The 13,020-nt window shown below is 41.2% G+C and overlaps 1 protein-coding gene across 1 annotated transcript in view; it reads left to right on the top strand.

The window, feature by feature from the left end:
* The window catches only part of DPP10 (dipeptidyl peptidase like 10), a 537,944-nt gene that overhangs the window by 442,102 nt on the left and 82,822 nt on the right, over positions 1–13,020 (top strand). The window contains exon 12 of the mRNA XM_058664194.1: positions 36–74. Coding sequence (XP_058520177.1) covers positions 36–74 — 39 coding nt within the window. The remainder of the gene's footprint in view (positions 1–35; positions 75–13,020) is intronic.

Genomic DNA, 13,020 nt, shown 5'->3' with positions numbered 1-13,020 from the left:
GTAGATGCTTCATAGAGTTAATTATTTTCTTTCAGAAATATGAGATGACATCAGACACATGGCTCTCAAAACAGGTACAGTACTGTTTGTCTCTGCCACATGTTGGGCATGGTATTCATCCTACTATCTAAACCATTCTTTAATAACTTTCAGAAGTTATTTTATGTGGTATGACTTTAATTCTTTGGGGGATTTATCCAAGTAATCTTTTTCCATGGTTACATTTATAAAGTGGGCTTGTATGACATCATTGGTGAATAGGTTACTTTTATAAATGCAGCATAAATTGCAGGAATACTACCAAGAAATATTTTTAAGGTCATTCAAACAAGCACATTTCTAAGTTAATGAAAGAGAAGAGAGTGCAACTCACTAAACCAGAAACCACTTACATTACTCCAAGTGCCCAGTGAATTGACCAAACCCCAATGTACATGGATCCATGTGGAGATTAGTTTAGAGAAGTGTGTTTCTCCTTTCATGTCTATGCATCAGTTTGTGCCATAAGAAGGGGTGGGAGAAAAAAATGAATGTGACAACATCATAAACAAGATCCTCACCACATGGTCCCATGCTGGAGGATTCAGAGGTGTGAGTACAGGGATGCCTGACTCCATGGTGCTACTCACTCCCTCCTTGCTTTTTACAGTATCATTATATTTTGTTTGGATGCATTCAATGGCCTTATTAATGTTTCATTTTTTACAACCCCACTTCATATTCTCTCCCAAAGTGGCATACATATCTATGGTTTTAAGTACCAATATGTATTAAGGCTACCAAATTTTTAACCCGGGCTGGGCACTTGTGTGAATTCTAAACCATTTAGAATCGTGCTTATGGTGACTCCTCTTGGATTTGTAAACTTAGGTGCAAACTAAATGCATTTCTCTTTAGTCAGCGCTCTTTTCGTAATGGGAACCAAGGACATCATCATTCATGTGGCTACTAACCTATTGTCCTAATCCGCCTTGAATCATTTCTTATATTTTTTACATGTTTAATTCATCACCAGGCTATTTGCTTTTGCTTTCAAAGATCAAGATAATGTTTTTTTCTCCAATTCACAACCACATCATGGCTCAAATGAGTGAGTTTCTTCTTAACTGGAAATTTTAAAAAATTAAGATAGAGGGAAAAGATTAGAAATAGTTTATAGACACAATGATGATAATATGGTAGTGCTTTTCTGCTTCCCACCCTGCTTTCTTCCCACCTACTTCTAGTTTTCTAAACATTCTGCTTACCTATATTAATTTACTTCATAATATAGGCCTGATGTTCCAATAACAAATATATAAGCAAAGTAAGAGTAGATCACAGTCCCAGCGTGGTGGCCTAGCTGATAAAGTCTTCACCTTGAACATGCCAGGATCCCATATGGGTGCCGGTTCTAATCCTGGCAGCCCCACTTCCCATCCAGCTCCCTGCCTGTGGCCTGAGAAAGCAGCTGAGGACAGCCTGAAACCTTGGGTTCCTGCACCTGCGTGGGAGACCCAGAGGAGCTTCTGGCTCTCAGCTTCAGATCAGCACAGCACTGGCAGCTGAGTTCACCAGGGAGTGAATCATTGGACAGATCTTTCACTCTGTCTCTCCTCCTCTATATATATGTATCTGACTTTGCAATAAAAATAAAGAAATCTTTAAGAAAAAAGTAGATCACTATTCAGTTGACACATAGATTGGCTATAAAGAGTGATTAATTCCCAAAATGTCAATATCCATCATAGATATTAAAAATTTTTTGTACTCAATATATTAACTGTCACACATCAGAGAAAACACGTAATATTTGTTTTTTAGGGTATGGCTTATTCCATTAAACATAATGGTCATGACTTGCATCTTGTTGCAAAAGGCATCACTTCATTTTTATGGCAGAATACAGTTCCATCTTGTATAGATACCATGTTTTCTTTATCCAGTCATCTGTTGATGGACAGCTGGGTTGACAGCATATCTTAGCTGTTGTGGATAGAGCTGTTATAGATATGGGAGGTACAAATCAAGGCATATTGATTTTGTTGTTTGGGTATATTCTCATTAGTGAGATAACTAGGTCATATGGTAGATGTATTTTAAATTTCTGAGAACTCTGCATACTGATTTCCACAACGCATATACCAGTCTTTATTCCCACCAGTTGTGTAGCCAGGCACCTTTTCTTCTATATCCTCAGTAGCATTCATTATTTTTTTCATTTTTGAATGATAGCAATTCTAACTGGGGTGAGATAGCATCTCATTGTGATTTTATTTGCATTTCCCTGATGCTAATGATCTCTAGTATGTTTTCATTCATGTGTTGGTCATTTGCATTTCATTCTTGGAAAAAATGCCTGCTCATGTGCTTTACCCATTTCTCAATCGGATTGTTAATTGTTTTTGTTGATTTTCTGGAATTCTTTATGTTCTGGATTCCAATACTTTACCAGCAGCAGATTAGGCAAACATTGTCTCCTATACTGTAGGTTGCCTTCTGAGTTCATAGAGTGTTAGTTGTGCTATATGCAAAAGGTTCTTAGCTTGAAATGCGATCCCATTCTTCTATTTTTGCTTTGATTGTCTGTGCTTCTGAGGCCTTATCCATGAAGTATTTGACAATGCTAATGTATGTTTCCTTAGCAATTTGATGTTGCAGATACCTAATCCACTGTGAGTTGATTTTTGTATGTAGAGTGTACGGTGTGGCCTTCTTTTATAGTTCTGCATGAGATGATCCACTTTTCCCTACACCATCTCTTGAAGATATTGTCTTTCTGCTAAAAAACTTAACCTCTCAACTATCCATCAGTCTGTTCTGTGCATTGAAGGCTGCCTGAGGGACCTCTTTCAAATATACATTTGATTGTCATCACTTATATTTTTATATTCCAACTTCCACAAATCAGAGCAATTTATGTGTCTTCCATTTTACCCTTCAGATAAAGATTTCCCTTCAGATTAATGATCCACTGTAATTTCACTTGAATGTTTTTCAGCTCTGTATCACTCTATTTATTATTCTTACTACTTTTCTCCATTCAAGTCAAAATAGTCCTTCTCTCTGGCAGAATTCTCAACTATTTCCTCATTTGAAGTCTTTTCATGTTGCAAACCTCAGCTAAAAGTATGTACTTTAAAAATTACCTCCCATAGACACCCTAAACAGATCTCATTCCCCAGTAAGTTATATTAAAGTCAAGGGTGATGTTTATGCAACCTTTCTGGAATTACTTCTGTGCTTTTTGTCCCCTATGATACAGTGTCAGGGAGGGCTTTCATTTTTCAATCTCATTGTAAATGAATGATTAATATAAAACTGAGTGTAGAGCCCAGCGCGGTGACCTAGTGGCTAAGGTCCTAGCCTTGCATGTGCCCGGATACCATGTAGGCCCCGGTTCTAATCCTGACAGCCCCACTTCCCATCCAGCTCCCTGCTTGTGGCCTGAGAGAGCAATCAAGGACAGCCCAAAGCCTTGGGATCCTGAACCCATGAGTGAGTCCCAGCAGAGGCTCCTGGCTTGAGATTGGCTCAGCTCTGGCTGCTGTGGCCATTTGGAGAGTGGATCAGCGGAAGGAGAATCTTCCTCTCTGTCTCTCCTCCTCTCCGTATATCTTGTTATCCAATATTAAAAAATTAAATTGAGCCGAGGGCTGCGGGAGAGGACGTCTAGCTCGGATCCCGAACCCAGTCCGCCATGTGCCCATGGCTCATGGCGGGCTGGGCCCGGACATGCCCGGGTGCGGGGCCTGCTTCCTTCTGGGGTGAGTACGCCGAGGGGGGAGGCCTCCGTGATTGGGCATGTCCGGGGCCCACCCGCCACCCTCATTGGGTGGTGAACGGGATTGGGGAGGGGCGCAACCTCGGGCCTGCAGGATTACACCTCCGGCTGCCAGAGGCGAGCCGAGGGCTGCGGGAGAGGACGTCTAGCTCGGATCCCGAACCCAGTCCGCCATGTGCCCATGGCTCATGGCGGGCTGGGCCCGGGCGGCCAGTGCACCATTTGGCGCCAGGCTGAGCCTGCTGGCCGCCCGGCCGGGGAGCTCTGGGGTATTGGACGTCTGAATCGCTGCTGAGATAGCTCTAGAGTGAACCCACTGTTTCTGGGATCTGAGTCAATCCTAAAGATTCCCAATACCAGCAACTCTTCCTTTGAAGAACTTCGAATCCCTTAATAATGCTGAGCTTTGAACACCTATCAAGTAAAAGATAAGCTCCGGCTTGTCTAGCAGGCTGGCACCTAATGGTCCTTGGAGCAACCACGTGCAGGTGCGTGATTTACGGCTAGGAACGGTCCCAATCTGGGATGCCACAGCTGGGATGAGGTTCCCACCAAGGGGTGTATGTGCTGGAATGGGGGCTGCGTTCTATCTAGAAAACAGTTGCAGTCACCCGAGGCACTAGTGTGGGCTGGGATTGGATGCACCAGGCCGGTTCAGATCCCAGCACCATCTGGTGTTATGGAGAAACAGGGTAGATGTGGGACTGACTAGGCTGGGTCTCAATCCCCTTCTGAGCCATGTGTGAGCTGTATGTGGGTATGGACGAGCCATGGCTGGGCTGAAACATCCAACAACAAGAGTCAGAATGGGGTGAAAGCCAGCCAGGAAAAGCCACTGTTCCTGCTAGGACAGGAGGTGAACTGAGTAGGGTTGGCTCAAGAACCCCCTGGCAAGCGCAAAATCTGGCATTGGGAGGGGTTCTGATGGAGGAGCCTGGGCAACTCCTCTGGCAGGACACAGTCCCTGCAGGTAAGCGCGAGAAGCATGATTGGAAACAGCCCAGAATAGGCCATGGAAAGTTTCCCACTGGCATGCATTCGGCATGGGTCAGGAGCAGACCAGGCTGAATCAGTTCATGTCATCCTCTGGCAAATCCGATCACCATAACAGAGTGTGGAATGGGCCGGGTTCGGTTGCGACAAAACCAGTACACATTATGGAACGCCAGGGCGTGGCTGCCTGTACTGGATATGAATGCAGCACCCATCCAGCACGTGTGAGATCCAGGAAGGGAGGGGCAAAGCTGGCGGGGGGTTAAGGGGCTGGCCCCCTCGCTGCACAGCCACTCCCACTGGAGAGCATGGGATGGGATAGAGACAGACACGACTAAGCAAGGCTACAACACCTGTGCGCTGCATGTGGACTAGATCAGGGCCACAGCTTCAGCTGGCAGAAGCTGGCACTGGGGACTAATTCTGTCGAGTCAAATCACAGGACCACCTAAAGAGTGCATAAACCGGGACAGAGAGACCTGGGAGGGAAAAAGTGGGTTCCCCCTTCTTGGGTCACTATTCCCGTGGGAGGGCATGAAAACTAGGACGGGGGCTGGGATGGCTAGATAGAGAGGTACTCAACAATATCTGTGAGGGCTGGATGGTTGAGTTGGTTAGATGGAACTAAGCTTTAATACCCATTGACAAGTACCAGAGCCAAATGGGATGGGGGACAGATTGGTCTTCTGCTACACATACTGGCAAACCAGGATAGGGGGCGGTCTGGTGGGGGTTATTGTGGGTCGCCCCAACTAGGCTGCAGCTCCCACTGGTTGATGTAAGGGCCGAACCAGACTGGACTGCAACACCCATTGGTTCCAGTGCAACTCGGGACTGAAAACAGAACCAACCCAGCAATTGCAACCACCAGCTGATCAGGGTGATGGACTGTGCCGGGCCCTGTGCTTGCTAGAACACACAAGAAACTAATCTGGGAATACCTCAAAGTATCTTTGGAGATCTCCCCACTTGAACTGCTGGACTCAGAATTCTAACCAAGAAAAGACAGAAGACAGAATAGGACAATCATTCAACCCAGCTACATGTTGGCAGCGAAATATGGGACAAATGGAGACTTCATGATGGACCATATCAATCAGTGGACCACCTCATCGAGCGAAACTGGCAGTGACTCATAACTGGAGAACTATTAACTCCACTTAAGCACATATCTCAGAGCATGCCCCACATCCGGGACTTGGGGTGGGCGGGAAACCAGGTGGGGCTTCTCCCTCAATATCCCCCTTTACCTCAGATACATGATGGAAACAATATGGACAGAATAGCATTGCCCACCTCCCTATCCCCCTGAACCTTTTTTTTTTCTTTTTCTTGTTTTTCCTTCAACTATAGTTAACTATGTAAAGATTGTCAACAACAATACAATAAAATGGATAAAAAAAAAATTAAATTGAGTATAATTGAAGATATGCCTAAATAAAATAGACAAAAATATCTTGTAGCTATGTTAACCCATGGCTTATGTGAAAATTATATACCAAGAGCTAGATGGACCCATACTTTCTTTTTTTAAATTTTTTTTAAAAATATTTAATTATTTATTAATTGATTGACAATCTTGACATAATTAGGGTAAAAAGGTTCAAGCACTACAGGAAGATGGGCAAGACAATTAGTTCCTTATTGTTTCCTTCATATATCTGATGTAAAAGGGGATTTTAAGGGAGAAGCCTCACCCAGTTTTCCACTCACCCCAGATCCCGGATGTGGGGCATGCTCTGAGGATCTTGCTCAAGTGGTTTTGATAGTTCTACATTCTGAATTGCTGCCACTCTCACCACTGCAAGCATGATGAGGTCGTTGGAGAATCCACTGATTGACATAGTCCATCATAGAGTCTCCGTTTGTCCAGTATTTTCATTGCCAACATATAGCTGAGGTGGTTGATTGACTTGTTCTGTCCTCTGTCTTTTGATGGTTGGGGTTCTGAGTTTGGAAGCTCGATTTGGGGGATCCCAAAAGAAACTTTGTCTGAGGTGTTCCCAGACCAGATTCTTGCATGTACTAGCAAGAACCAGGCCCTGCACAGTCCATCGCCACGATCAGCTGGTGGTTGCAGTTGCTGGGTTGGTTCTGTTACCATCCCTGTCTTCCACTGGAACCAATGGGTTTTTGCAGTCCAGCCTGGTTCTGCCCAGCACATACTCAGCCCTCACATAAACCAGTGGGAGCTGCAGCCCAGCCTAGTTGGAGCGACCCACAATAACCCTCACCAGGCCCTGGTTTACCAATATGTGTAGCAGACTAGTCCAGTCTGTCCCACATCCCCTTCTGCTCTCATACATGTCAGTGGGTATTAAAACCTTGTTCCATCTAACCAGCTCAACTATCCAGCCTTCACGGATGTTGTTGGGTGTCTCTCTGTCTAGCCACCCCAGCCCCTGCCCTAGTTTTCGTGCCCTCCCGTGGGGGGTGGTAACCTAAGAGGGAGGATCCCACTATTTCCTTCCCAGTCCACTCCCACTCCCAGATTATGTACTCTCCAGGTGGTTCTGTGGTTTGACTTGACAGAACTAGCCCCCAGTGCCAGCTTCTGCCAGCTGATGCTGTGGCTAAGCCCCAGCAACCCTCACGTACTCTAACTGTAGATTGCAGCAGTAGGAATAATCAGCCCAGCCTGGTTTTTCCCTGATCTGGTCCACATGAGGCACACAGGTGTTGTAGCCCTGCCTAGTCTGGTCTATCCCCTTCCCAGCTCACACTCTTCAGTGGGAGTAGCTGTCCAGCAAAGGAACCACCCCCTTATTCCCCTGCTGGTTCTGCCCCCTCCCTTTCTGGTTCTCATGTATGCTGGTTGGGTGCTGGGGTCACATCTGGCACAGGCAACCTCACCTTGGCATTCCGTGTTGTGTATTGCTTTTATCGCGACCGAACCAGGCTCAACCCACACTCTGTTCTGGCGTTCGGATTTGCCAGTGGATGACCTAGAACCCATACTTTCTTACATATAAACACTGATAATAGCCTGAGTGACTGTACTCATAGACAATATGCAAAATGATTAGGATTTTGAAGCTCATAATTGACATTCACAGAATTGAAATAAATACTGAAAATAAAAAATAATGGCCAAAATTTTTGTATTCTGAATTTCCCTGCATTATTGAACCCAATGAGTGATCATTTTATTGCCATGATATCCATAACAGTTCAGTATGCATCAGCATAATGCATGATCTTTTCTGATTAGTTACTTTTACAACCCAATGTTTTTGAATAGGTAAAACAAACTTTTTGAAACAAAGCATCTAGCTATTAATTATTTAGTAAAAAAAAATACAGTTTATCTTTGTTTTCTTCAGAATATCTAAGAGAACTTTCTCACAGTGTCAACTGAACAAAATTGATTAAATAGGCATGGCCACACTATTGAGAAGTAGCAAATTTACAGCATAAACAGAACTGCAATAGTGTTATCATAAAGTCACTTTCTGGTTAGTAGCGACAGAGAGAGCAGGAATGCTTGGACTCCCCTTGAAGAAATTTACATTTGTGATGAGCACATACGATAGTTAGTCCTGGCAAGTTCAGAAGTGGATGTGCCGTGGGCAGTAACTACATGTTCAAGGTCATAAAAGTGGCAATGATATTGGTTATACCTTCATGAAGTTGAATGTTCCTAACTAAATATTATCCAGTGGTTTTTAACTTTAGCAATGTATTTGGGAATGTCGTTCTTTTCTATTATTCTTTTGAGCTATTTCTTTAAGTGGATTTTTGAAAATAGTCTTTATATAAAGAACAGACTTTATGTAATTTATATTTATATAGCTTTTTAGAACATAATGATACTTATCACACTTTCTTCCTTTTCTTTTTCTTTCTTCCTTTTCTTTCTCTCTCTCTACATATATATATATATATATATATATATATATATATATATATATTATGTATATTCCTTCCTTCCTTCCTTCCTTCCTTCCTTCCTTCCTTCCTTCCTTCCTTCCTTCCTTTCCTTCTCCTACTCCTCCTCGTCCTCCTTCTTCTTCGGTATTTATTTATTTACATTGGAAAGGCATATTTGCGAGAAGGAAATACAGAAAGAAATACCTTCTATCCGCTGGTTCACTCCCCAGATGGCCCCGATGGCCAGAGCTGAGCCTATCCAAAGCTGGGAGTCATGAGATTTCCAGCAGGTCTCCCACATGAGGGTAGGTTTGCAAGGACTGGAGCCATCCTCTACTTCTCAGGCCAAGGACAGAGAACTGCTTTAGAAGTACATCAGCTGGGACGTGAGCATGTGCCCATTTGCCTTGCCATGCTTGGATGTGAATTGTTCAGTGAAGCCATTGTGCTGGCCCCCTCCTTTTCTTTTTTTCTATTAATTTTTGTTGTAACTTGCTTTCAATTTACTTTATAGCTATGGAGCTAATACTCTGCTACATGAAGATTTGAGCAAGTAGAAACTAGAAAGATTTCTGCTTCATTGCCTGTAAGCAATCAAATCTCAAGATGTAACATTCATTCAGAAACATTACATTTTGTATACTCTATATTAGCTACTACAAATCAAAGAAGACATGCAATATTTGTCCTTGTCTGGTCTGCCTTATTTTACTAAGCAAAAATGGTTTTCAATTGCATCTATTTTGTTGTAAAAAAAACACAAAAACAAAAACAGGATTTCATCTTTCTTATAGCTGAGAAATATCTTAGTGTGTGTGTGAGTAGCACATTTTCTTTATCTGGTCATCAGTTGATCAACATCTGGGTTGGTTCCATATCTTAATTATTGTGAATTTAACCACTATAAACATGGGGATATATGTAACACTCTCATACACTGATCTTGTTTTCATTTTGTAAATCTCCAAGAGTGGAATGGCTGGGTAATAAGATAGATCATTTTTCAGACTTCTAGGTATTTCTACTCTGTCTTCTCTGATGGTCACAACCGTGCCAGCATTTATTATTTTTGATTTTGGTTGAGAGATGCTTTAATTGGTGCTAAGTGAAAGCACGTTGTGATTTTTATTTGCTTTTCCCAGATGGTCTGTGATCCCGAGTATTTTTTGTGTCTGACGGCAACTTGAATTTTATCATTTTCAAAATGCTTTTATGATTTGATCATTTCAGTAATCCATTTCTTAACAGAATTTTGTTGTGCTGTTTCAATTTTCTTAAGCTCTTTAATAGATTCTATGTATTAATAAATTACCAGTTGTATAGTTTGTAAATATTTTTCCTGATATTTAAGTGGCCTCTTCAATTTGTTGAATGTTTTCCTTTGCATTGCAGAAATTTATTAGCATTGTATAACCCCCATTTATATATTTTTGGCTTTTATTGTTTCTCTTTCTCAGATGTTATCCAAGAATTGTTCCCCAGTATCTTGCAAAATTTCCCTATATTTTTCCTTAGAGATTTGATCATTTTAGTTCTTCAAGTTAGATTCTTGATCCATTGTGCGTTGACATTTATATAAGCTGTACATCATACACCTTCATGCAGAGATTCAACTTTCACAACATTATTTGTTAAAGAAACTGTCCTTTATCCAGAGAATTATTTTAACTCATTCTTCAAATATCAGTTGATTATATCTGCATGGACTAATCTGGGATCATTTTGAATATGCTCCAGTGTATAACATGTCTGGTTTTTTTTTTCCAGCACCAGGCAGTTTTGATTATAAATGCACTAGAGTGTGTCTTAAAAATGTATTTGTGCTGCGTCTAACTTTGTTGGTATTTTGCTTCTGTTTTTTGTTTGTTGGTTTGTTTAACTGTTATGCATTGCTTTAGCTACTCAGATCCCATGTGTATCCATATAAATTTTGTGTTTTTTTTCCAAGATCCTAGAAGAATATGCTTGGCATTATGGTTGGGATCACATTGATTTTATTGCTGTTACATGAATATTTAAATGATACTAATTCTTCCCATCCAAGAACATGAAACATGTTTAATTTTTGTCAGCATCCTCATCTATGGCGTTGTTTGTCCACAGAAATGCTATTTATTTTACATGATGCTTTTATTTCCTGAAACTTTGCCAAACTCTCATGAATTCCAATAGCCTCTTTGTGGTTCCCTTACATGTAGGATCATGATATGTGCAAACAGGCGTAATGTAACTTTCTCCTCTCTAAATCATATCCCTTTCATTTGTTCTTGCTTAATGGCTCTGGCTGAAAAGTTCCAGAACTATATTGAATAGCAACAATAAGAGTACACTCTTTTTTCATTCCTTATTATCTTAATTCCAGTAGTGGAAGAGGATACACATTGTCAAAAATATACTAGCCAAAGACACATCAAAAATAAGGACGTTAGAACAAGTGGGGTTCATTCCTGGGGTGTAGGGATGGTTCATTATAATCAGCAATAAATGAGAGGCATTCCATTAACAAGCTGAAGAATAAAAGCCCTATGATTATCTCAGCAAATGTTGATAATCACTACATCATCTTTTTAAAATAATTAGCTTAAGCAAGTTGATTATAGAAGGAATATACCTTAATCCAATCAACAAAGTAAGCAACAAACATAAACAGCATCATGTCTAACAGGCAAAATCTGGAAGCATTTCTTTTGTAAAATGTGAGGATTAAGGAAATATAGACAGAGCTCTGTTCATTGGTTCACTCCACAAATGGCTTCAATAGCTAGAACTTGGTTAGGCTAAAGCCAGATACTAGGCGTTCCACTAAGGTCTCTGGCATAGGAAGCAGGAACCCAAACACTTGCACCATCTCCTGATGCTTTTCCCAGGCCGCTAGCAGGCAGCTGGATTGGAAGTGGAGCGTCCGGGGCATGAACTGTTGCCCATATGGGATGCCTGAGTCTCAGATGGCAGCTTGACCTAACATCACAGCGCTGGCCAGGAAGCACTTGTTCTGAACCTTTTCTAAGGCTATAGAATTTTAGAAAGATCAATGCAAATATAGAAATCTATTCCTGCATAATATAAACTAACTCCTGCTAATACAGTATGATTCATGTCATTATTTATATTTTCATATATGTAGTTGTATTTTCAATTTTTGTATTTTTGATAGTTATTTAATTGAAAGAAAATTACAGAGAAGGAAACACAAACAAACAGAAAAAGAGAAGGGTGGGGGAGAGAGAGAGAATGAATATCTTCCATCTACTGTTGCATTCCCCAATGGCCACAGTGCCCAGGAGCTTGGGGCTTCTTCCGTTCCCCCAGGGGGTTCAGGAGTTAAGCACTGAGGCCATTTTCCACTGCTTTCCGGGCACCTTTGTAGAGAGCTACAATGGAATGCCATAGCACTGGCTCCATGATCCCTTTTTTTTTAATTAATTAAACAAAATACAAACCCAATTGACAAAATGCTATTTATCATTTTTTTAAATAGAAGGAGGAAGTGACAATTAAAGGAGGAATTTACTTGGCGATGAAAATGTGGCAGATTGCCTGATCTATCTGGCAAATGTCTTTGCAGTTTCATACAGTTACTCATATAATCAACAATTGAAATTGAGTATTAATTATGTTCTGAGCCATAGAGCTAGAGTGATGAAATTACAAATTTAGTTATTAGTTGTCCAGTGAAGAAAATCAACCAGTTAATCATTATTAGAAATTAAATTGTGATAGAGACTAAATCAGTACACATTTGGAATGTGTAAAGAGAGACTCGTTAACAGGAGAAATCTCATGAAGGGGGACTTCCTACGTGGCGTATGGTTTAAGGAGTAAAGAAAGGTGAGGAAAGACTGGTGACACATAGATTGTTTCCAGTGCAAGAAACCCAAGTGCAAAGCTGAAGCCAGAGGCGTGTAAAGAGGGCAGGAGTTTGAACAGAATTATTGTCTCTATCCTAGTTGAGAGGTAGGATTCATTTATTCAAATGGTTTTTTGATATCATTATATGCCCAGTTACGCAGTTTTCTCAACCTTGAAGAGTTCATAATTTTAAATTTATTGCATAGATTATCTCATATTTCCACGAGTGTCTGTGAAGTAGACAAGCAAAATCTTATCCTTGTATCGTTATTGAGGGATATGCTTACTAATGAAGCTAGAATCGGATTCTCCAGGGCATTGAAACGGTTATTAATGTATTAATTTAGTGAATCAATTCAGAGCACATTTTACATGACAGTCACCATCCTAGGTGACTGGATTTAGTATAGCAACGAGTATAAGGTGTATGCTCTATTGGGCATAACTGTAATGGAATACTACATACACCCATCTGTGAATGCATACGTACATGCCTGCATGTAGTAATGAATACCTACACACACAGACAACCACATATGCAAAAT

This window comes from Ochotona princeps, chromosome 5 (assembly GCF_030435755.1).
Source record: "Ochotona princeps isolate mOchPri1 chromosome 5, mOchPri1.hap1, whole genome shotgun sequence".
NCBI classification, from domain to species: Eukaryota; Metazoa; Chordata; class Mammalia; order Lagomorpha; family Ochotonidae; genus Ochotona; species Ochotona princeps.
This window is presented reverse-complemented; position numbering and strand designations above follow the sequence as displayed.